Raw genomic sequence first — 23,626 nt, forward strand, 5'->3', positions numbered from 1 at the left:
CCCCGAATGTGTATTTCTATTCTCTGTTCCTCTCCAGCTAGCTGTCAGTGTGAAGAGCTACAAATTCCTCCAAGTTATTTCAGGGTTGTCATTTAAAATCAGGTTAAATAAATATTGGGACTTCATTAAACTATGTTATGCTTACATCTTTCCCTTATTTATACTGATAGTAGAGCATCCACAAAACACATCCCTCAGCTGAAACTGAGAAAACACAGGTTCTGTAAGAGCGACTAGAGGGAAGAAAGAATGGAATGGGATTGCATAAATGCTGCTTTCACAGAGGATATGACATGTCTCTAGATGAGCTGATGTTTTGGGACAGTTGTCAAAAATATCTGATTTATTCAACACGTACAACCAGTCTGTACCACTCACTGCCAGACACTATACTAGGGATATCTCCTTCATTTCCTTCCTCCATACTCAGATGCCTTCCTTTATCTCTTGTTAAATTTCTTTAAAGACTATCCCAAATGACATTTCCTTGATGAGGACATTTCCTTCTCTCCCATTTTTCTAGCTGGTATAAGCATACCTTGGAGATACTGTGGGTTTGGTTTCAGACTACCACAATAAAGTCAGTTCAGTTCAGTCGCTTAGTCATGTATGACTCTTTGTGACCCCATGGACAGCAGAACATCAGGCTTCCCTGTCCATCACCAACTCCTGGAGCTTGCTCAAACTCAGGTCCATCTAGTCGGTGATGCCATCCAACCATCTCATCCTCTGTTGTCTACTTCTCCTCCTGCCTTCAATCTTTCCCAGCATCAGGGTCTTTTCCAATGAGTCAGTTCTGTGCATCAGGTGACCAAAGTATTGGAGCTTCAGCTCCAGCATCAGTCCTTCCAATGAATATTCAGGACTGATTTCCTTTAGGATTGACTGGTTTGATCTCTGTGCACATAAATCTATGTTTACATTATACTGTAGTTATTAAGCATGCAATACTATATGTCTAAAAAATTTATATACCTTAACTAAGAAATACTTTATAGCCAAAAAATGCTATCATTTGAGTCTTCAGTGAGTCATAATCTTTTTGCTGGTAAAAAGGTCTTGCTTCGATGTTGATGGATGCTGACTGATCAAGGTGGTGACTGCTGAAAGCTGGGGTGCCCGTGGCAGTTTCTTAAAATGGGATAACACTGAAGTTTGTGGCATTGATTGACTCTTCCTCTCATGAACTATTTCTCTGTAGCATGCAAAGCTATTTGATAGCATTTTACCCACAGTAAAACTTCTTTCAAAACTGGAGGCAATATTCCTAAACCCTGATTTATCAACTAAGTTCATGTAATAGTCTAAACCTTTTGTGGTTACATGAGCAATCTTCACATCTTCACCAGAAGTAGATTCCATCTCAGGAAACTACTTTCGCTGCTCATACACAAGAAGTAACTCTTAATCCATTAAGTTTTATTACATGATTGCAGCGATCAGTCCCATCTGGAGGCTCCACTTCTAGTTCTAGATCTCTTGCTGTTACTACTACTCTTGCATTACTTCCTCCGCTGAATTCTTGAATCCCTCAAAGTCATCCATGAGGGCTGCAGTCAACTTCCAAAGTCCTGTTCAAATTGATATTTTGACCTCTTCCCATGAATCATGAGTGTTCTAAGTGGCATCTAGAATGGTGAAACCTTTCCAAAAGGTTTTCAACTTACTCTGGCTAGAGCCATCAGAAGAATCACTATCAAAGGCAACTACAGACTTACGAAATGTGTATCTTAAGTCATTAGACCTGAACATCAAAATTACTCCTTGATCCATGGGATATTGTATTAGCAGGTATGAAAACATGAATCTAATTGTACATCTCCATCAGAGCTCTTGAGTGACCAGGTGCATTGCCAATGAACAGTAATATTTGCAAAGGAATCTTTTTTTTTCTGAGTAGTAGATCTTTTAAATTTTTAAGAAAATGTATTTATGTTTCTTGGCTGTGCTGGGTCTTTGTTGCTGCATGGGCTCTCCTCTAGTTGTGGCAAGCAGGGGCTGCTCTCTAGCTGCCGTGGGAGGGCTTTGCATTGTGGTGGCTTCTCTTGTTGCAGAGCACGGGCTCCCGGGGCGCAGGTTTCAGTAGCTGCAGCACATGGACTCAGCAGTTGTGGCTCACAGGCTTAGTTGCTCTGTGGCATGTGGCATCTTCCTGAACTAAGGATCAAACCCCTGTCTCCTGCACTGGCAGGGCAGATTCTTTACCACTGAGCCACCAGGGAAGACTGTGTAGCAGATCTTAAACAGTGGGTGTAAAATATTCATAAAGTCAGGTTGTAAAGTGATACACTGTCATCCAGGTTTTGTTTCATTTACAGAGAATAGCAGAGTAGATTTAGCATAATTCTTGAAGTCCCTAGAATTTTCAGAATGGTAAGTGAGCACCGGCTTCAACTTAAAGTCACCAGCTTCCTTAGCCCCTAACAAAATAGTCAGCCTGTGCTTCGAAGCTTTGAAGCCAGGCATTGCCTTCTCTCTATCTATGTAAATCCTAGGTGACATCTTTTCCCATGGCGAAGCTATTTTGTCTACATTGAAAATCTGTTTTTCAGTGTGACCACCTTCATTAATGATCTTAACTAGATCTTCTGGATAACCTGCTGTAGCTTCCACATCAGCATTTGCTGCTTTACCTTGCACTTTTATGTTACAAAGACAGTTTCTTTCGTTAAACTTCATGAACCAACCTCTGCTAGCTTCCAACTTTTCTTTTTACAGCTTCCTTACTTCTTTCAGCCTTCATAGAATTGAAAACAGTTAGGGCCTTGCTCTGGATTAAGCTTTGGCTTAATGGAATGTTGTGGCTGGTTTGATCATCTATCCAGACCACTAAGACTTCCTTGCTACCAGCAATAAAGCTTTTTTTCTTTCTTATCATTCACATATTCACTGGAGTAGTACTTTTCATTTCCCTTAAGAACTTTTCATTTGCATTCATAACATGGCCAAACGTTTGGCTCAAGAGGTCTAGCTTTTGGCCTCTGTTGGCTTTTGATGTTCCTTTCTCATTAAGCTTAATCATTTCTAGCTTTTGATTCAGACTGAGAGATGTGCAACTCTCCCTTTCACCTGACCACTCTATTGATTATGAATCAGCCTAACTTCAATATGGTTGCATCTCGGAATAGGGAGGCCAGAAGAGACGGAGGGAGACAGAGGAATGGCTAGTCAGGGAAGTAGTCAGAACACATAAACATTTATCAATTAACAGATGGGATTCGTGGTGCCCCAAAATGTTACAGTGGTAACATCACAGATGGCTGATCACAGATCACCATAACAAATGTAAAATGAAAAAAGAAAGAAAGAAAGTGAAGTCTCTCAGTCGTGCCCGACTCTTTGTGACCTCATGGACAGTAGCCTGCACCAAGCTCCTCCGTCCATGGGATTTTCAAGGCAAGAGTACTGGGGTGGGTTGCCATTTCCTTCTCCAAAATGAAAAAGGAAACCTTTAATTTGTTAAAAAATGCAATTGTTGGTGAGCGCAATAAAGTGAATTGCAATAAAATGAGGTATGTTAAGTTTTTTCTGATACAATTTTACAAAACCATGAGATTTTGGAGTTGGAGGGTATCTTAGAATTTCTGAAATCCAGACTTTTTCCAATATGTGCTGAGGAGTTAGGAGTTATCAATTTCAAGTTTGCTACACAATAGTTCAGTCATATACTTCCATGTATCATTAAGATCCATAGAAGTCTGTCTGCTCTACCAGTTTGTAAGCTTGGTGAGGAGAAATACCAAGTCTTGTTCATCTCCAATTTGCCCAGGAAGTGGGCACATAGGGATAAGCGCCTGCCCAGTTGATAGAGTTAGAAAAGATGCTAGTCTGCGGAAAACCATGGGGTTGATAAGTTGCCAATAGTAAGTACTGTTGAAGAAGCCAAAAGCAAGAATGTATCTGGAATTTGTTATCATTGTAAGTTTTGTTAAACAGAATAATGTGAATTAGATGGAAGTTGCGGCTTTTAAAAGATGCAATGGGAAGAGACATTCCATGAGACAGAGCAACTCTGTTGTATTTGAAACAAGGTAAGTTCTTCTAACCCCAAAGTCAAGTAGGTGATATGTACTTATTTTCCCCAGCTGGATTACCATTAATAGTGAAATAAAAATAAACCTTCAGTAGATTGCTTTTCCTTAAATTGCACATGCACTCACAATCTTTTTTAAATGTACAAGCGTATTCTCATTAGAAAGTCAGAATGCCATGTGAAAAAACTGACAAAACTTCCAGGAATGTTCTTAAACTATGGCCACTTTCTCTAGCTCGATTCCTTTTATCTGAAGGGCACAAATATTGAAGAGGCACTATGGAAATAGTGGAAAGTCAGGAGGTTAGAGTTTTAGTTTGCTACTATGCCATCTGGGCTTCCCAGGTGGTGCAGAGGTAAGGAATCCACCTGCCACTGCAGGAGACAAAGAGACATAGGTTTGATCCCTGAGTTGGGAAGATCCCCTGGAGTAAGAAATGGCAACCCACTCCAGTATTCTTGCTTGGAAAGTTCCATAGACAGAGAAGCCTGGCGGGCTACAGTCTAGGGGGTTGCAGAGTCAGACATGACTGAGAAACTGAGCACACACACTATTCCATTTATCTGTTGATTCATTCACTTTGTCCTTCAACAGACATTTATGGGTACTGATATGTGCCAGACACTTTGCTGTGCAGAACAGTGAACCAGGTAGGCATGGAAATTACATTTCAGGGAAGAAGATAGATGATAAATAAAACAAGAAGACAAATACAGATTGTAATAAGTGCCATATGGAAATAAACTAGATGAGAGAGAATAATGGGTAGAGAGGTAGCAGGAAAAAACAGTTCGACCAGCAAGGCATTATATATCCACCTATGTAGTGTCAGGCAAATCACTGAACTTATCGGATACTCAGATTTCTAGGATGAAAAACCACGGTTGAACTGGATGACATCAGAGTGGAGAACACTCTGAACCTGCAGTAAGAAAACTTCAGCGTGAGTTCTGGCCTTATTCATAAACCTGTACCTGTAGCACTGTCTCCCTGATGAAAGAGACTGTGAGCAGAGTGTGGCAGTCCTTGTGAACTGAACAGACTAAGTCATAGGCTGTGTTCCTTTCCCTTCTTCAACACTGTTCACAATGCTCCGGATGTTTATCTTCATTTACACTGAAGAAGACCTCTGAAAACTCAGGAAACACTAGACTAAAATTTTTAACCTGCTACCTCCGGATAAGAAATATACCTACTTTTATGAATGGGATAATGATAAACCTACCAGTGATAATATTTTATCACTATATAATGCACATTTTAAAAAGTACTATTCTTTTCTTCTCTCTTTCCTACACTAAGTTTAACTCAATTAGTGATAGACTAAAGGAAAAAACCACAAATCATTAGAAAATCCATTACTTTTTCTTTAAAATTTTGGCTATTATCAAGTTTGGTTACACAGTCATAGAAGAGCATCCTTTAGTGAAGTTAGCCCATCATATTCAAGAGAAACTGTACCGAGTGTAAGGCTCCATTATTAGTCACTGCAGGAAGGCGGGCCCATCGCTCATTTTCCAGTTCTTCCATCACTTGGTTCATTGCACTCTTTAGCCATGTGTCGACAGAAACACCAATCTGCTTTAGTAGGTCCAGTCGGGCTTCAGCTTTCAACTTAATTATCTAAGAGAACCAAGAAAATGGTCAGAAAGCAAAGCATTCTTTCCTCAAATTAATTGCTTTTAAGTTATTCCTGATTTAGTAATTAGGACAATCTTGATATTCACTAGTAATTCTTCCTTGGCATAGATGTTAATTTTTCACTTGATGAGAGGGAGAGAGAGAGAGCGGTAACAGGGAAGGAAAAGGAAGACGTTAATGCAACATAAAGTCTGCTTTCCTCTCCTGTTAATAAGGCTATGCCTCAGAACATTCTTAAGTTTAGCATTTTCAACAGCCTTCTAACCCATTTCCTGGACTTTCTCTTCTCCTCTATAATCCACCTTTTACAAGTCTACGAACGATCTCATCAGTCACTTCTCTGCTTAAAAACACCCATGATTCCTGACTGCCTACCGAGTAAAGATTTTAGATTCTAATGCCACTATCAGAAACAGGAGATGTTGAGAATAAAAGAAGTTTCTATGCTCCATCAAGAAAAGGAAACACTGCCTGTTCTTTAGCTCTTGTTCCAAGCCATAAGCAAGTAATCATAGAATTACTTCAAACCTGTCCCAATCAAACAGTAACTGCTTTGCCCAGTAGCCATGCCTCTAAGTCAGCCAATCAATGACAGTCCCTTGCTTCTGCAAGGCAGCCAGTCCACCACAGCCTCACTCCAGTAAGCATCAGCAGTCAAGCGTCCACTCCGGCTTCCAACAGTCCATCAACCTCTGTGTGCTAGTGCTTAGCCACTCAGTTGTGTCTGACTCTTTGAGACCCCACAGACTGTAGTCCGCCAGGCTCCTCTGTTTCTGCGGATTTTCCAGGCAAGAATAGTGGAGCGGGCTGCCATGCCCTCCTCCAGGGGATCTTCCCAACCCAGGGATCAAACCCAGGTCTCCTGCATTGCAGGCGGATTCTTCACTGTCTAGGGAAGAACAGACCTCCTTCCCTACCAACTTCTAGGGAAGTCCTATCTCTACACACCAGTCAAAAGTGAACAAGTCTGTAGTACATTCCCCGTTTTGAAAATCTGCCAGTCCCTGAAACCCACACTTCTCAAAACCCTTTGCATCAGTTCTACTTTGTCAGAGAGATTATATTTTATAAATATCATTCCTTTTTGGTTTAGCAAGTAGTAAACTCAGCCTCACTGTTCTTCATATTAAGAGTGGTGGTGTCTTCCTCAACATTTGAAGGCTCCATTGAAATAATTTTGAGGACCTTCACTGGATGGCCTTCTATGTGACTCTCGGACAAACAAGTGTGCTCACTGAGCCCTCACAGTATACAATTTTGATCACTCTCTGGACTCTCTGCTAAGGGAGTTGGTATCAAAAAGGATCTGAGCTCTGACTTCTTTCACTGAGCTCTCATTGCTGAATTTATTTTGTATTCCTAAGTTTTGCACAGTGAGACTTCCCTGGCACTCCAGTGGTTAAGATTCCCCTCTTCCACTACAGGGGGCACAAGTTTGATCCCTGGTTGAGAAACTAAGATTCTATATGCCACATGGGGCAGCCAAAGAAAAAAAAAAGAGAGAGAGATAAAAATTAATATAAGATTAACCATATTAGTCACTTTAAAGTACACAATTCAGTGGTTTTGGATATCACATAGACCTTAATATATAGTAATTAAAGATTCTGGCTTGTGGCACACTACTTGGTAAATAGACTTGCAAAAATCTGTTTCTTCTAATAATTTTTTCTTGGTAACAACTTTATTGAGATAAAGTGCACATATAATTTACTCATTTAAATTATGTAATACACTTGACTTACAGCATATTCAAAGATACATGCAATTATCACAACTTTCTTTTATTTTTTAACTTTTTATTGGAGCATAGTTATTTAACAGTGTTGTGACAGTTTCAGGCGTACAGCAAAGTGATTCAGCTATACATGTATCTATTCTTTTTCAAATTACTATCCCATTTAGGTTGTTACATAATATTGAGCAGAGTTCCCTGTGCTATACAGTAGGTCCTTGTTGGTTATTCATTTTAACTATAGCACTGTCATCACAATTTTGGAACATTTTAATCACCTCCAAACCTCCCCGCACTCCCGCCCTTTAGCTACTGCTCCCCTATCCCTTATTCTCTGCAGCCTCTGGAATCACTAATCTACTGTCTTTCTCTATGAAAGAAAGTGAAAGTCATTCAGTGGAGTCGGACTCTTTGCGACCTCATAGATTGTACAGTTCACGGAATTCTCCAGGCCAGAATACTGGTGTGGGTAGCCTTTCCCATCTCCAGGGGATCTTCCCAACCCAGGTTTTATTTTATTTTTTTTTTTCCAACCCAGGTTTTAGATTTGCCTATTCTGAACATTTAATATAAATAGAACCATACAATATTTCCTGTCTGGCTTCTCTTACTTAGAATAATGTTTCTAAAGTCCATCCACGTTGTAACATGTATTAGTATTTCATTCCTTTTTATGGATGTTGCATGGATATAAACACATTTTGTTTATCTACTTGCCAGTTGATGGGTTGTTTTAACTTTTCAGCTAATATGAAAATGTTGCTATAAACATTTGTATACAACTTATACATCAGTGTACAAGTTTTCCTGTAGACCTATGTTTTCATTTCTTGTAGATGTATACCTAGGACTGGACTGACTTAGTCATAAAGTCACAGTATGTTTGACCATTTGGGGAAATTGTTTTTCAAAGCAGCTACCTCATTTAACAATCACACCAGCAGGGTGTGAGGATTACCATTTCTTCACATCCTGGCAACACTTGCTAATGTTGGCCAGTTTTGATTCTAGCTATCCTAGTGCGCGTGAAGTGGCATTTCACTCTGGTTTTGATTTGTTCCCTGACGACTAACGATGTCAAGCATCTTTTCACGTGCTTGTTAATCATCTGTATATCTTCTTTGGAGAAATGTCTATTCAGAACTTTTGTCCATTTTAAAGTTGGGTTGTCTTTTTACTATTTTTATTGTGTCTCTGTCTTTTTATGGTAAGCCTTTTGATGTATTTTAGATAAAAAGTCCCTTATTAGATATCTGATGTGCAGATCAGGTCAGTTCAGTCACTCAGCGTGTCCAACTCTCTGTGACCCCACGGACTGCAGCACGCCAGGCCTCCCTGTCCATCACTAACTCCTGGAGTTTGCTCAAACTCATGTCCATTGAGTCGGTGATGCCATCAAACCATCTCATCCTCTGTCATCTCCTTCTCCTCCTGCCTTCAATCTTTCCCAGCATCAGGGTCTTTTCCAATGAGTCAGCTCTTCACATCAGGCTGCCAAAGTATTGGAGTTTCAGCTTCAGCAACAGTCCTTCCAATGAATACTCAGGACTGATTTCCTTTAGGATGGACTGGTTTGATCTCCTTGCAGTCCAAGGGACTCTCCAGAGTCTTCTCCAACACCACAGTTCAAAAACTGTAACTCTTCGGCACTCAGCTTTCTTTATGGTCCAGCTCTCACGTCCATACATGACTACTGGAAAAACCATAGCTTTGACTAGACGGAACTTTGTCAGCAAAGCAATGTCTCAGCTTTTTTTTTTTTTTCCTGCTTTTTAATATGCTGTCTAGGTTTGTCATAGTTTTTCTTTCAAGAAGCAAGCATCTTTTAATTTCATGGCTGCAGTCACCATGTGCAATGATTTGCAAATATTTTTCCCCATTCTGTGGGTTGTCTTCCACTTCTTAACTGTGAAGCATAAAAGTTAAAAATTTGATTAAGTCCAATTTATTTATTTTCTTTTGTAGCTTGGGTTTTTGGTGTCATATCAAATAAATCCAGGGTCACAAAGGTTAATCCCCATGTTTCTTATAAGGTTTTTATAGCTTTAACTGTCTCATTTGGGTATTTGATCATTCTGAGTTGAGTTTATTTTTGTATATGGTGTGAGGTCAGGGTCCAGCTTCATTCTTTTGCATGTGGATATCCAGTAGTCTCAGAACCATTCTAGTAGGTATTTTAAACTAATACAGGCAATGAAATTTTTTTAAAAAATGAGTAAACTAACAAACCTCTTTTTGGAAATTATAAGTGTAAGTCATTTAACTGCTAAAGCAGAGAAGCAAAGAAAATACAAAGAAAGAGAGGGAGAAAAAGACACACATACACACACACACGAGTGAGAAAGATCAGTATATTCTATTTTCTCAAATCTAAGTAATCTAGTTTTCATAAGATTTATTTTTGTCAGTACTTTGCCAAACAATTAAAGAACATGGTATTTGCAAACTTAGATTGCAGTTCCAGAATAAACTATGTTAGCCTTCCTTCAGAGTTCCAACTGTTTATATTTCAACAACTATTTAAAAGCAGAACTTTCCAGTGTTTTCAAGTACATTTTGATGATCTGCCAATTGATTAAAATTCTGTAGAGCATAGCTCTCTGAAACTTGATGGCATTCCAGATACTGCATGACCAAATCATTTTTAAAACTTGTAAAAAGATAGAGCTTTTTAAAATGATGTTTTAAAAAGTCAGATCTTTTAAGATATAAAACCTGGGAGTATTAACACTGTCAATTAACCAACTTTAATGTAAAACTGAACATATTTGTATCCAAGTGTCACACCATGGTTGAGTTTATGAAACTTTTTGACAAAGTTTACAAAATCTGTAAACATAATTTGGGCTTAATTAACTTGTATTCAAAATATCATTTCTCTAAGAATAAGAACTGTGTCTATTTGTAACCCTACTATTTAGGTCAGTGCATACAGCAGGAAATGAATAATGGTAGATAATACCATTTACCACTCAATTACTTCTGGTATCTTAAATGCCCCCTCACCCCCAAACAACTTTTATCATATATACTAGGTACTATATAATTATACTATTTCATTTAATTCACACAACAAGCCTGAGAATGTATATCATAAACTCTACTGAATAGGTGAGAAAAATGACTTAACCAAGGTCATATCAATTGTGGTAGAAGGTTACTCCCAACGAAACACAGGAGTCTCCATGCATCCCCTCCCACATTGATTCTGGCCTTGTCCACATGACTATTTTTTGGCCAATGGAACGTAACATATACAAATCTGATAAAAGCAGAGGCTTGATAAGAGCGTTACTAGGCCTTGATTTCTTGGTATATGCCTCCACTATGTGAGGAAGACCTGTTTAGCCTATTTGAGGATGGAGGGCCATATGGGAAAAAGACCTCATCCTCTGGCTGTGTACAGCTCTTTGAGTAATCATGGTTAAATCATGGGGAGAACTACACAGACAAAACCCAGATGATGAAAGATAATAAATCTTTGTTGTTTTTGCCATTAAACTGGATTTTTTTTTCTCAAAGGCAGCAACAAATTACTGTACTTAATAATTTAATTCCAAATATCTGGGATATCTTTCTGTTACTGCTTTCTAATTTTATTCTGATGGGCCAGAGAACAAACTCCACATGACATCCTTTCAGACTCAGTGACATGGGTCTGTGGTATAGTCTTTGGTCTTACTAAATACTCTATATCTACTTTATTTATATTATTATTATTATTATTATTATTATTTTTTGGCCAGGCCTCATGGGTTGTGGGAGCTTAGTTCCCTGACCAGGGATTGAACCCAGGCCCTTAGCAGTGAAAGCACAAAGTCTTAATGCCTAGACTACCCAGGGAATTTCTCCATGTCTACTTTAAAAGAACATAGCAGTATATTCTACTCCTGTGGAGTGGAGGGTTCTATAAATGTCTATTAGGTAAAGTTGGCTCATGTGTTATTCAAGTCTTCTATACATTTACTAATTTTCTAGCTCCTTGTTCCATCAACTACAGAACGGAAAGCTGAAGTCTCAAACTATGATTATCAGTTCAATTCCGTTCAATCGCTCAGTCGTGTCCGACTCTTTGCAACCCCATGAATCGCAACACGCCAGGCCTCCCTGTCCATCACCATCTCCCGGAGTTCACTCAGACTCACATCCATCGAGTCATTGATGCCACCCAGCCATCTCATCCTCTGTCGTCCCCTTCTCCTCCTGCCCCCAACCCCTCCCAGCATCAAAGTCTTTTCCAATGAGTCAACTCTTCGCATGAGGTGGCCAAAGTACTGGAGCTTCAGCTTTAGCATCATTCCTTCCAAAGAAATCCCAGGGCTGATCTCCTTCAGAATGATTTGGATCATTCTGATCCAAAGGTTGGATCTCCTTGCAGTCCAAGGGACTCTCAAGAGTCTTCTCCAACACCACAGTTCAAAAGCATCAATTCTTTGGCGCTCAGCCTTCTTCACAGTCCAACTCTCACATCCATACATGACCACTGGAGAAACCATAGCCTTGACTAGACGGACCTTAGTCGGCAAAGTAATGTCTCTGCTTTTGAATATGCTATTTAGGTTGATCATAACTTTTCTTCCAAGGAGTAAGCGTCTTTTAATTTCATGGCTGCAATCACCATCTGCAGTGATTTTGGAGCCCCCCAAAATAAAGTCTGACACTGTTTCTACTGTTTCCCCATCTATTTCCCATGAAGTGATGGGACCGGATGCCATGATCTTTGTTTTCTGAATGTTGAACTTTAAGCCAACTTTTTCACTCTCCTCTTTCACTTTCATCAAGAGGCTTTTTATTTCTTCATTTTGTTTTCAGTTTTTACATGAACTATTCTGTAACTCTGTTACTAGCTACAAACACATTCAGAAGTGTTTTGATGAACTGTACTTCTTTTTAATCATTATGAATCATCATCTCTCTTAACATTTCTTATGCCACCTATTTTGTCTGATATTAATATAATCACTTCCATTTTCTAATGATTAGCATTGCTTCCCTCTGATGAACAACAGCTGAAATTTATGCTCATTTTTTTGGGGGGGGGCCTTCTAGCTGTTGTTTCTTGCCAAGTTCCTTGCAGTTTCTGTTCCACATGTCTATTTAGGTTTGGCCAAGGATTTGGATGGCTATTTATATGCAAATTTGAGAACTCCCTGACATCCCAGCTCAAGCCAGTGAGGCTGAGGCTCTCTGCTTGAATCTTAGTTGTACAGCCCTTCAGGAAGAGCTGTAAAATGTAAATATCACTAGGTACAGTCCCATTCTTTGAAGAGTCTATTCCTCTCAAGTTCTTATATGCTTTGAGGCATTTTCCAGTTCTATCAAATAGGTATTTTAAATATTTTTACCCTAGATTAGATTAGCAATTGTTATCTAAAAGAGGATATAAGCTAGTCCCTTATTATCAGAATCAGAAACCCTTGAAGAGATATAGCCTACATTCAAGCAGAATTCCAAGAGATCTTAAATGTCACTCTGTAGTATTATTAATAATATTTGCATTTTAATTTTGAAACTATTTAATGCATATGTAGAATAAAGCAATCATGATAATATAGGAAGTAAAAATCTCATTGTAAAATAAAAGATACACACATAAAAACCAAAGAAGTTTAATAAAATCTTTCCAATTTTAAATTTTAACTGAAAATATCAGTATGAACTCATGATTCTAAAAAAATTCCTAGCTCTAAACCATGGGCCAAGAAAGGGCCAAGAAATAAATGACTCCCATTTATTTCTATACCACAAACCAGGTGCAATAAGCACCTTCACAGCCTAGACTTTGGTATCTAAATATTATTCTATATACTAAAAGAAATCAGGGCTTCTTGGAGAAAAGGTTAATTCTAAATATGGGCAGAGAAAATACAAAGCGAACCTAAGATAGCTTTCACTCATTTCACATGCTAGCAAAGTAATTAATTCTCAAAATTCTCCAAGCTATGCTTCAACAGTACCTGAACCAAGAATATCCAGATGTTCAAGCTGTTATTTAGAAAAGACAGAGGAACCAGAGATTTATTGCCAACATCTGTTGAATCACAGAAAAAGCAAGAGAATTCCAGAAAAACATCCACTTCTGCTTCACTGACCACACTAAAGCCTTTGACTATGTGGATCACAACAAACTGGAAAATTCTTCAAGAGACGGGAATACCAGACCACCTTACCTGCCTCTTGAGAAACCTGTATGCAGGTCAAAATGCAACAGTTAGAACCAGACAAGGAACAACAGACTGGTTCCAAATTGGGAAAGGAGTACATCAAGGCTGTATATTGTCACCCTGTTTATTTAATTTCTATGCAGAGTTGTTGTCTAACATCATGCAAAATGCCAGGCTGGATGAAGCACAAGCTGGAATCAAAACTGCTGGGAGAAATATCAATAACCTTAGATATGCAGATGACACCACCCTTATGGAAGAAAGTGAAAAGGAACTAAAGAGCCTCTTGATGAAAGTGAAAGAGGAGAGTGAAAAAGCTGGCGTAAAAGTCAACATTCAAAAAATGATCATGGCATCCGGTCCCATCACTTCATGGCAAATAGACGGGGAAACAATGGAAACAGTGACAGACTTTATTTTGGGGGGCTCCAAAATCACTGCAGATGGTGACTGCAGCCATGAAATTAAAAGACGCTTGCTCCTTGGAAGAAAAGCTATGACCAACCTAGACAGCATATTAAAAAGCAGAGATATTACTTTGCCGACAAAGGTTCCATCTAGTAAAGCTACGGCTTTTCCAGTAGTCATGTATGATGTGAGGTTGGACCATAAAGAAAGCTAAGTGCCAAAGAATTGATGCTCTTGAACTGTGGTGTTCGAGAAGACTCTTGAGAGTCCCGCAGACTGCAAGGAGATCAATACAGTCAATCCTAAAGGAAATCAATCTTGAATATTCATTGCAAGGACTGATGCTGAAGCTGAAGTGCCAATACTTTGGCCACCTGACACAAAGAGTTGACTCATTAGAAAAGACCCTGATGCTGGCAAAGACTGAAGGCAGACAGAGAAGGGGATGACAGAGGGTGAGACTGGATGGCATCACCAACTCAATGGACATGAGTTTGAGCAAGCTCCAGAAGATGATGAAGGACAGGGAAGCCTGGCATGCTGCAGTCCACGGGGTCACAATGAGCTGGACAGGACTGAGCGACTGAACAGCAGTAAGATAGCTTGCTGTGCTAGAAAACAAATTAATGTTAAAAGACTAAGAGTAATGTGAAAAGGACACAGAAGTCAGCTTAAATGGACTCTCACTGGCCAAATTTAGATAATATGGGGCTTAAAGCAGGACAACTATAATATTAAAAATACATTAAATGAATAAAAATCCATAATAAATTGAAAGTACATAAAGTGGGACTCCATGAGGAGACACAAAGAGTAAGTACTATGGAAAGAATGTCTACCATGGAGCTGTGAACTGAAAAATTCCCAGAGATGGTATAGGACTGAAAGACGTTGCAGTTCTATCCAGCCAGAGCTGAGAGACCAGAGACCTTGTTGGATTCTCAGGGCATAAGAAGAAATGGCAGAAAGGAGATCCATTAGTAACAAGGCTGAACTAGACCTACTGGAAAGGCTACTCTAAACCAATCTAAACAGAGCTTAAAAATAAGTCTTGAACAGATCTAACTGATCTGCAGGTCAAATTGAGCTTGCTGCCCAAACAAAACTCAACAGGCTTTAACAGAGGAAAAGAGAATCCAGACACTCAATAGCCAAACAGTCATTATTTCTCGTATTCAGTGAAAAAAAAAAGTACTAAGTATTTGAATAAGAGAAAAATACAAGCCACAACCAAAGGAAAAATCAGTCAGGAGAGAGTCAGAAATCATGGAATGAGTAGATGAGAACTTTAAAGTCACTTTTATAAATATACTTAAAGGACATCATGAAAATAAACAAGAGTGAACTGGCAGATATAAGGAACCAAACCAAACTTATAGACCTAAAAATGTAATATCTGAAATAAAAATTCACAGGATAGCCTTAATAGCAAGTTATAACTACAGAAGAAAAGATTCATGAACTTGAATACATAACAACTCATCAAACTGAGATTATGATAAAAAATAAGGCTGGTAAAAGTGTGAGGTGATCTTTATATGTGATGTGTTAGACAATATCAAGTGATATATTATTCATGTTGTTGGAATTGAACTAACCTATTTGACAGCAGATCATTTGTTGCCTGGTCACAAAAGAATTTTTGGGATGACAGAAATATTTTCTATCTTGGTTGTGGAGGTGGACATATAGGGGTATGCATTTGTCAAAGCACATCAGAATGTTTACTTGAAATGGTTACATTTTATGTATATTATATCTTAATAAAATTGATTTTTAAAATTCTATGACATTGTAATGATACTTAAGAAAGGGAGAAAAAGACTCACTGGAGGTGACTAATACTTGTCAATTGCAATGGAAAAAGAAAAAAGAACTTTAACGGTGGAAAGATTTGGTAGTACCACCTAAATTGAAAGTGACTATTCTTAGCATCAATTGTGAGAAAACTTGATAAAAACATACTATGATGAAAAACAGTATCATCTATAAAGTAGTCTTGCCTAAAATAAGACTATGATCAGGCCTTTAAACTTGCAACTTATAGCACAGAAATACACTCATAAATTTTATACTGTAAAACATTAATAGTTGATTTAGCATGTTGAAAAATACTCTTCATCTTTTTTGTACATTTGAAAAATATTCACATTAAAAACTGAAGAAAGTGATTAGTTAAGAGGTCTACCAACATACTACATTGTAAGAGTACAGTTCACCTCACAATAAACAAGTCTGAAGGTAATATAAATTTGGATATGTATGATTGGAAATTTTGTTTTTATAGCAGGGTCACCCTTAGCATTTCATTAACCTTGTAGCAACGAGGACTCAGGGGCTTCCCACGTAGCTCAGTGGTAAAGAATCCACCTGCAACGCAGGAGACACAGGTTTGATCCCTGGGTCGGGAAGATTCCCAGGAGAAGGAAACAGCAACCCATCCCAATATTCTTCCCTGGGAAATCCCATGGACAGAGGAGCCTGGCAGGCTACAGCCCATGGGGTCACAAAAGAGTCAGACACAACTCAGTGACTAAACAACAATGAGGCCTCACATTTTATGCAACCGAAGTTTTTATACTTCTCTTTTGCATTATGGCAAAGATCTTACCATTTCCCAGTCTTTGAGTACAAAAGTGACACTGTAATTTTGAATTACTCAAGTACAAGAGAATTGTGTCCTGAAACACAAGTCATGTACAGTTTCCAGAAAGGGCATTTAAAACTCCTAGCTTCTTGAAAAGCTATCTTAAAAATGGGTATGATATGGGCGGCTCAACAGTAAAGAATTTGCCTGCAATGCAGAACACACAGGAGACACAGGTTTGATTTCTGGGTCGGGAAGATCCCTTGGAGGAGGGCGTGGCAACCCACTCCAGTATTCTTGCCAGAAAAATCGCAAGGACAGAGGAGCCTGGTGGGCTATGGTCCACAGGGTTGCAAAGAGTCAGACACGACTGAGGTGACTGAGCACTAGCATGTCAGATCATGAAGTGTGTATCTGTATGACAAAGTGAAGTGAAGTGAAGTCGCTCAGTTGTGTCTGACTCTTTGCGACCCCATGGACATCAGGCTCCTCTGTCCATGGGATTTTCTGGGTAAGAGTACTGGAGTGGGTTGCCATTTCCTTCTCCATGACAAAAGACATTTCAAAAAATTCAAATACCTAAATACCAGATTAAGAAAACTCTTTTAAAATTTTAATTTGAGCAGCTATTGCCTCATTTCAATTCTTAAACTAGGGGCTACAAAGAGTAGCAGAGCTAGTAGTCACAGAGATCATAACAATGTAACAGTAATTTTTTTCATCAGTTTACGTCTAGTATATTCATCAGAATCTGGCACACAGCAGACACTCATTAATTGTTTGTTAAACTAATCAAAGAGTCTAACCTGAAATTAACCAGCCAATAATTATTTAATCACTACACAACCTCTATTATACTGTTCTTTGGAAATAGTAATCTATTCTTATTCTTTAGAAAAGCACAGGCCATTTACATTTTTAATTTCTTATGACTGGAAAAAAAAAGTTTAATCTATTACTGAGTTTCTATTCTAATTAACAACACTAAATGGAAACATAATATAGAAAAGATTGGATAAAGCAGATTAACCAACAAGGGAGGGTAGGATTCACGTTGTAGGAGTTAAACACCAAACATAAAGGATATAATGGATTTTTAACTAGTTTCTTATCCCTTCTGTTTCAGTATTTATAGTAAAGTAAGTAACTGTTGAATGAAAAGAGAAAATCCAATGCAAATGATATATAGGCAGAAGAAAGAAAAAGGAAATCTATTGAAACTATCACTATCAATTCCTCTGAAGGCTCTCAAGGTCTAGCCCACAAAAAAATCTCATCATGACAATACTGCAAATAATCCCCTAATACTACCCTCATATTTGCCATCTAATTTTAGTTGGGTTATTTTTTGTAACTGATAAGTGGAAATCAAGTGAGAGATCGTTTTATAAAAGCGATAGGATTAACTGCATTTCACATATATGAAAAAAAGATAGTGATTCTGGCATTGTGGTTTTTAGCATATTCCATATTTCTGGTAAAAAATTATCTTTGAGAATGCAGACTTACATACTAGTATTAGGAGAGATGAACATTCTGTTGTGTGAATCTCACTTTATATTTTAAGCTTTACAAACACAGGGCAGTTTAGCACATTCATGGAAATAACAGGTCATTCAACCTAAATGCAGACTTTGTGTGACTGATACCTACTACTGCTATTACTGGAGGGCATGGTGGAGGTAGGGTACCAGATGGTGACACTATGGATAAAGTCTGGAAATGGAAAATACAAGAGAGAACACACCCTTCAGAAAACATCTGAGACTTGTCCTGTCAAGACTCTGAAATTGACTTCACCCAGAGTTTGGAGAAACATCAAACAAGAAAAGCTCTTCTACACAAGCACATGTGTCTCAGACTAGGCAAGAGCCTGCCAATGTACTTGGCCAGCACCCTAGGGCAGCTGTTTAGCCATGACCTTGAATTCAGTGAGGAAAAGGGCTATTTATTGTTCACTCTGCTCTCTTTACTATGGAGGCTGTGGGTCACGTTCTAGGAATAAAGGCGAGCTGGTGTTGCTGGGGCTTCTCCAGGCCAGGTAGAAAGCAAGCCTTGTCCGGTTCAGATCACTTCCATGGGTGGTGTCACAAACACACTCATATTCTCTGTCTTTGCTGATGCTGCCTTTCTGCTCACTACCAACCCCTATTCCTTGCCCCAACTCAATCACTGAAACACTTCCTCAGATCTAGAGATTTGAGAGAGTGTTTGAAAATCACTAGTTTAGATTAATGCTCAATCCAATGCAAGAAGTACTTGCACATAATCTTATGCACTTACAGTGCTGCACTAGATCCTGGGCAACTTATTCTGCCACTGGGCATATCTGGCTGTTAGAAAATATTTCCCAGTTTGCGAGCTCAAATCTGCCTTCTTCCTACCTTCTTCTTTTAGTTCTAGCTCTGCCTCTTGAGGTTGCAGGGCACAAAACTGTGCCATCTGTTTTTCATCTGTCAATGCCCATCTTAAGTTTTACCTCTTTGTATTACCTGCCCTAATTACTTCTCCCACAGCGACCCCTGTGCCCTTTGGTTTCCTTATGTGTAGACCACTCCTTGGCACTTACGCTTTAGAGTCTTAACTATCCTGGGCATTCTTTCAGCCTTTCTAATAAGAACGTATTCTCACTGAGGGCTGGACACTCTGTCTTTTTTTAAAATATCTACTTCCATATCCCTTTACTACGATGCACTGGATATGTAACTAAATACAAATGAGCAGGGGTCCTCCATGAACTGGTCTTAACCATGATGACTTTTCTTACTTTGTACCACATTTTCTTACAAAAATCTTCTATCCTAATCAAATCCAACTGCCAACTATATCCTATATCTTTCTCCTTTGCAAATAACTTTTCTTTCCAGCTCAACTTCTCCCTCTCTAGGTCACAGGATATTCGTGTATGGTACACGAACTTCTGCACACTATACATAAAATGTGTATTTTTCTGTGGTAGAGAGGTTTTATACTGTCATATAATCCTCAAAGGATTCCATGACTTCCCAAAAGATTAAAATTCAGTGCTTTAACTTTTTTTTTTGCCTTGTCTGCTTAATCAGCTCTTGGCACTGAATGTACGTGGATCACTTTCTCTATTAATCTTTATTGTGGCCTAATTCTTTCGCTATTTAATATTTCATGATTGTAAACCCGTCATAGTGGGCTTAGTGTCTTTTTGCTATGTGTACTACCTTGTATGAAACAGACACTTAAAGATAATACTCTGGACACAGATGGTGAATCATCTTTCAAATTAGTCAGTGTATAGAGACTGGATTCTAAAGGTCCACATCGCGGCTGTTGCACTGCTGGAGCTGGGCTAAACGCCACAACTAGCTCCCACCTCACCTCTGCTTTACGAATATTTTCTTTAGCTTCATCTATTTTCTGTTCCAACTCTGTTCGGTTTTGTTCTGATACTGAAACTCCATGGCATTCCAGATCATCTAGAACCTATTAAAGAAAATAGGAAAATGATGATTGTTTTCTATTTTTCTCTTCATTAAATGACTAGAACGTCTAGATAATTTTAAAGACTTTAGTGACAAGTTTCCATGATTTCCTTTTTAACCTTTGTTTCCATTTATTTATTTGAAAAATTTTTTTAAAAAGCTCTGAAGTAATTACAGACTTACAAGAAGCTGCAAAAGTAGGACAGAGAGTCTCTTCACCCAGGTTCCCCAACGGTAAAAACCTGTCTAACTACTGTATAAGATAAAATCCAGGAAACTGACATTGGCACAATCTATAAATCTTATTTGAATTGCATTTTTTTATATGCACACCTTTAACTTAAAAATTACATGAATATAAAGCACTGCTTCCAAACAACAACTAATACAAAATGGCAAAAAGTCTATTGTAGCTTCATACCCTACCAAGTGTTCCCTACTTCAAAATAACCACTGTCCTGTCAATTTACTTGCATTTTATCTAACCATTTATTATGTATTTCCCATGTACTTTGCCCAGTTTTAAAAAATAATGAGATCTATCAAATGTGTCTAAGAAACCTTTGTGTGTTTGTACAAATAGACTGACATCATTCTCTAATCCACTGTTACAATAATTCAACTGTGTCATACTTTATTTACTCTTACTTTACTGCCATTTGAGTTTTCAAATTTCTCAATATTATAAATAGTACTGTACTAACTACCTGGGCTTCCCAGGTGGCTCAGTGGTAAAGAATCTGCCTATAACACAGGAGATGCAGGTTTAATCCCTGGGTCAGGAAGATTCCTTGGAGAAAGAAATGGCAACCTACTCTAGTATTCTTGCCTGAAAAAATCTCATGGACAAAGGATACTGGCAGGCTACTATGCATGAGGTCACGAAAGAGTCAGATAAGACTTTGCAACTAAACAAAAACAACAACAGCCTAGTCAATGACTCTTTGAACATATGAGAATATTTATCTAAGGCAAAAACATAAAAGTAGAAATTGTACATTTTTACAGACATTGCCAAATGGCTCACAAGAGGCTGTACTTCTTTTCCTAGTAGTGTGTAAGCACATTTCTCCACATTTCACCAACATTGGATACCATCAATCTTTGAAATTTTAAAAAGATTATCTCATTGTTTCAATTTTTGTTTCTCTGTAATAGAGTATCATTTCATATCCTCTATTCATTTTTCTAATTTTCTGTCTTTTTATTATTATTTAAATATATTTTCTTCTAGATATGAGTCCTTTTTCTGTTATTTATGTCATAAATATTTCCTCCCATTCTACTGCCTTCCTCTTAACTTTCAGAAGACCTGTTGTTTTACAGAAAGTTTTAGCTTTTATGTAGTCACATTCATCAATCATCTTCCTGTGTATTTTCTGGGTTTTGCATCTTACTTAAGAAACCATTTGTTATATGACAAAAATATTCTTATTCTTTTTTTTGTTCATTTTCAGTAGTCTTGTGTCTAGCACTCAGGTCTTTAATTCTTTTGAAATTTACCTTGTATATGGCAGAAGGGAGAGATCTAGCTTTATATATTTTTCCAAATACACAGATAATTGCTATAATGCCATTTCCTGAGTAAATCCTTTACTCAAAGATTTGATATGCCGTTAAGTTTTTATTATGGAATATTTAAATACACTCAATAGACTAGTGTATTTTAAATACACTAAAATACAAAAATAGTATGATGAATTCTTAAATATCAATCTCCAAGATTCACTAGTTAATGAAACTTCTCCATATTTGTTTTACCTATTCTTTATTTTTCTGTGCTAATAGAAAAGCATTTTAAAGCAAATTCTAGACATCTTGTCATTTCATTCCTACATGCTTTAGTAAAAGTCTCTAAAAACTTTAAAAAAATACAACCATAATACCATTATCAGACTTCACAATAATCCCTTGGTCACAATAATCCCTTGATCACCTTAATATGCTGTTCATCATTAAAATTCCCTGCTTGTATAAAAATGACTTTTTATAGTGTTTTTTCAAATCAATATCTAAAGGTCCATACATATACAGATCATTTTCTTTGATACATTTGTTAACTCCTGTATGATGCTACAGTTTTAATTACTATAATCATTACTGCATCTTTCAGTATGTGCTAAACTACAAACATCTCATTATTATTGTTACTGGCTATTGCTGTTTTGCTGTTTGGTCATTAAGTTGTGTCAGATTCTTTTGCAACCCCATGGTTATAGACCGCTAGGCTCCTCTGTCCATGGGATTTCCTAGGCAAGAATACTGGAGTAGGTTGCCATGCCCTCCTCCAGAGGATTGTCCCAAGTCAGGAATCGAATCTACTTCTCCTGCTAGGCAGGCAGATATCAGACACGTTTTAGGATCAGATTTTTAAGTTCCTTTGAAAATACTTTTAAAGTTTCACTGAGATTTCACCGAAATTACAAATAAATTTAATTTAAAAAAATTTTGAAGTCAGAGAAAGACAAATACTATATGTTAGCACTTATATGTGGAATCTAAAATACAAAACAAACTAGTGAAAATAACAAAAAAGAAACAGATTCACAGATACAGAGAACAAACTAGTGGTTACCAGTGGAAAGAGAATGAAGTAGGGGCAAAATAGGGGTAGAGGATTAAGAGGTATAAACATGCATAAAATTAAGATGCTATAGGGATATACTGTACAGGTATTTAGTAGATAGTGGAAAACATTGCTGAGGGTTGAGTTATAGGAAAAACATCTATCGGATATTTTTCACACAATAAAATTCAACTCCTTAAACTGGTTTGATGTTTGACTTAAGTTAGATATAACCTACTTAAAGTTAGATATAACCTACGATTCTCTATTGCACTTACCCGTTGTTGGTGAACAATAGTTTTGTGCTCCCGTGCCACACGTGTGGCCCATTTCCGAGCCTCTTTGTTTAAACTGTGCTCTTCTGTGGTCCCTGTTTCTGATTCTAGTTGTCGGCTCTACAACACAAGAGAGAACAGAGGGAAAAGTACTGTTATCCTTGTTGAAATCACTACCATTTTGTAGGTAGAGCAGAGGGCCTTCATTTAATCAGCACTCAAAATAGGAGGCATGCTCCACTACTGTGGAAAGCAATGTCTCATATGTCATAGGAGATTAGCAGAAGACAAAGAGGATGGTATAAAAACCATAAATGACCGCAGATATTTGTCTTCCATTGCTGAACATTAAAGCTTCATCTCTAGTACTGTAGCGTGATCCATTTTGGGTGTGAAGAAAACTGAGCTAAGCAAAAAACAAAAAGAATTCATGCCAACTTACTATGACACTAAAATAGTTGCATAGACAAAACAGAAACAATTTAATAATTTCAGTGGGATTAAAAAAAGAATCACTGGATAGAAGTGAGAAGAAAAAAAATGATACAATAATAGCAACACAACCTAACCATCCTCGAAAATACTGGGGTTTAGTTACAGGTCCATCACCAACTTACCACCAAACCTCAAGCTAGCTTTTGTCCTTCTTCTGGGCTTTACTTGTCACCTCAAAGATAGGGATGCTAGAGCAAATGATCACAAAGAACAAACTGCAAAATCTAACTAAACAACAGTTAATAGTTAACCCCTATTATGCAAGG

The 23,626-nt window shown here is 37.9% G+C and overlaps 1 protein-coding gene across 1 annotated transcript in view; it reads right to left on the reverse strand.

Annotated features, from left to right (window-relative positions):
- The window catches only part of FCHSD2 (FCH and double SH3 domains 2), a 240,911-nt gene that overhangs the window by 20,636 nt on the left and 196,649 nt on the right, over positions 1-23,626 (reverse strand). Inside the window, exons 12-14 of the mRNA XM_052652842.1 lie at positions 22,869-22,985; positions 19,921-20,025; positions 5,496-5,657 (exon numbers count right to left, since the gene is read on the reverse strand). Of these exons, the coding sequence (XP_052508802.1) occupies positions 5,496-5,657; positions 19,921-20,025; positions 22,869-22,985 (384 nt within the window). The remainder of the gene's footprint in view (positions 1-5,495; positions 5,658-19,920; positions 20,026-22,868; positions 22,986-23,626) is intronic.

Source organism: Budorcas taxicolor, chromosome 15 (assembly GCF_023091745.1).
Source record: "Budorcas taxicolor isolate Tak-1 chromosome 15, Takin1.1, whole genome shotgun sequence".
NCBI lineage: Eukaryota > Metazoa > Chordata > Mammalia > Artiodactyla > Bovidae > Budorcas > Budorcas taxicolor.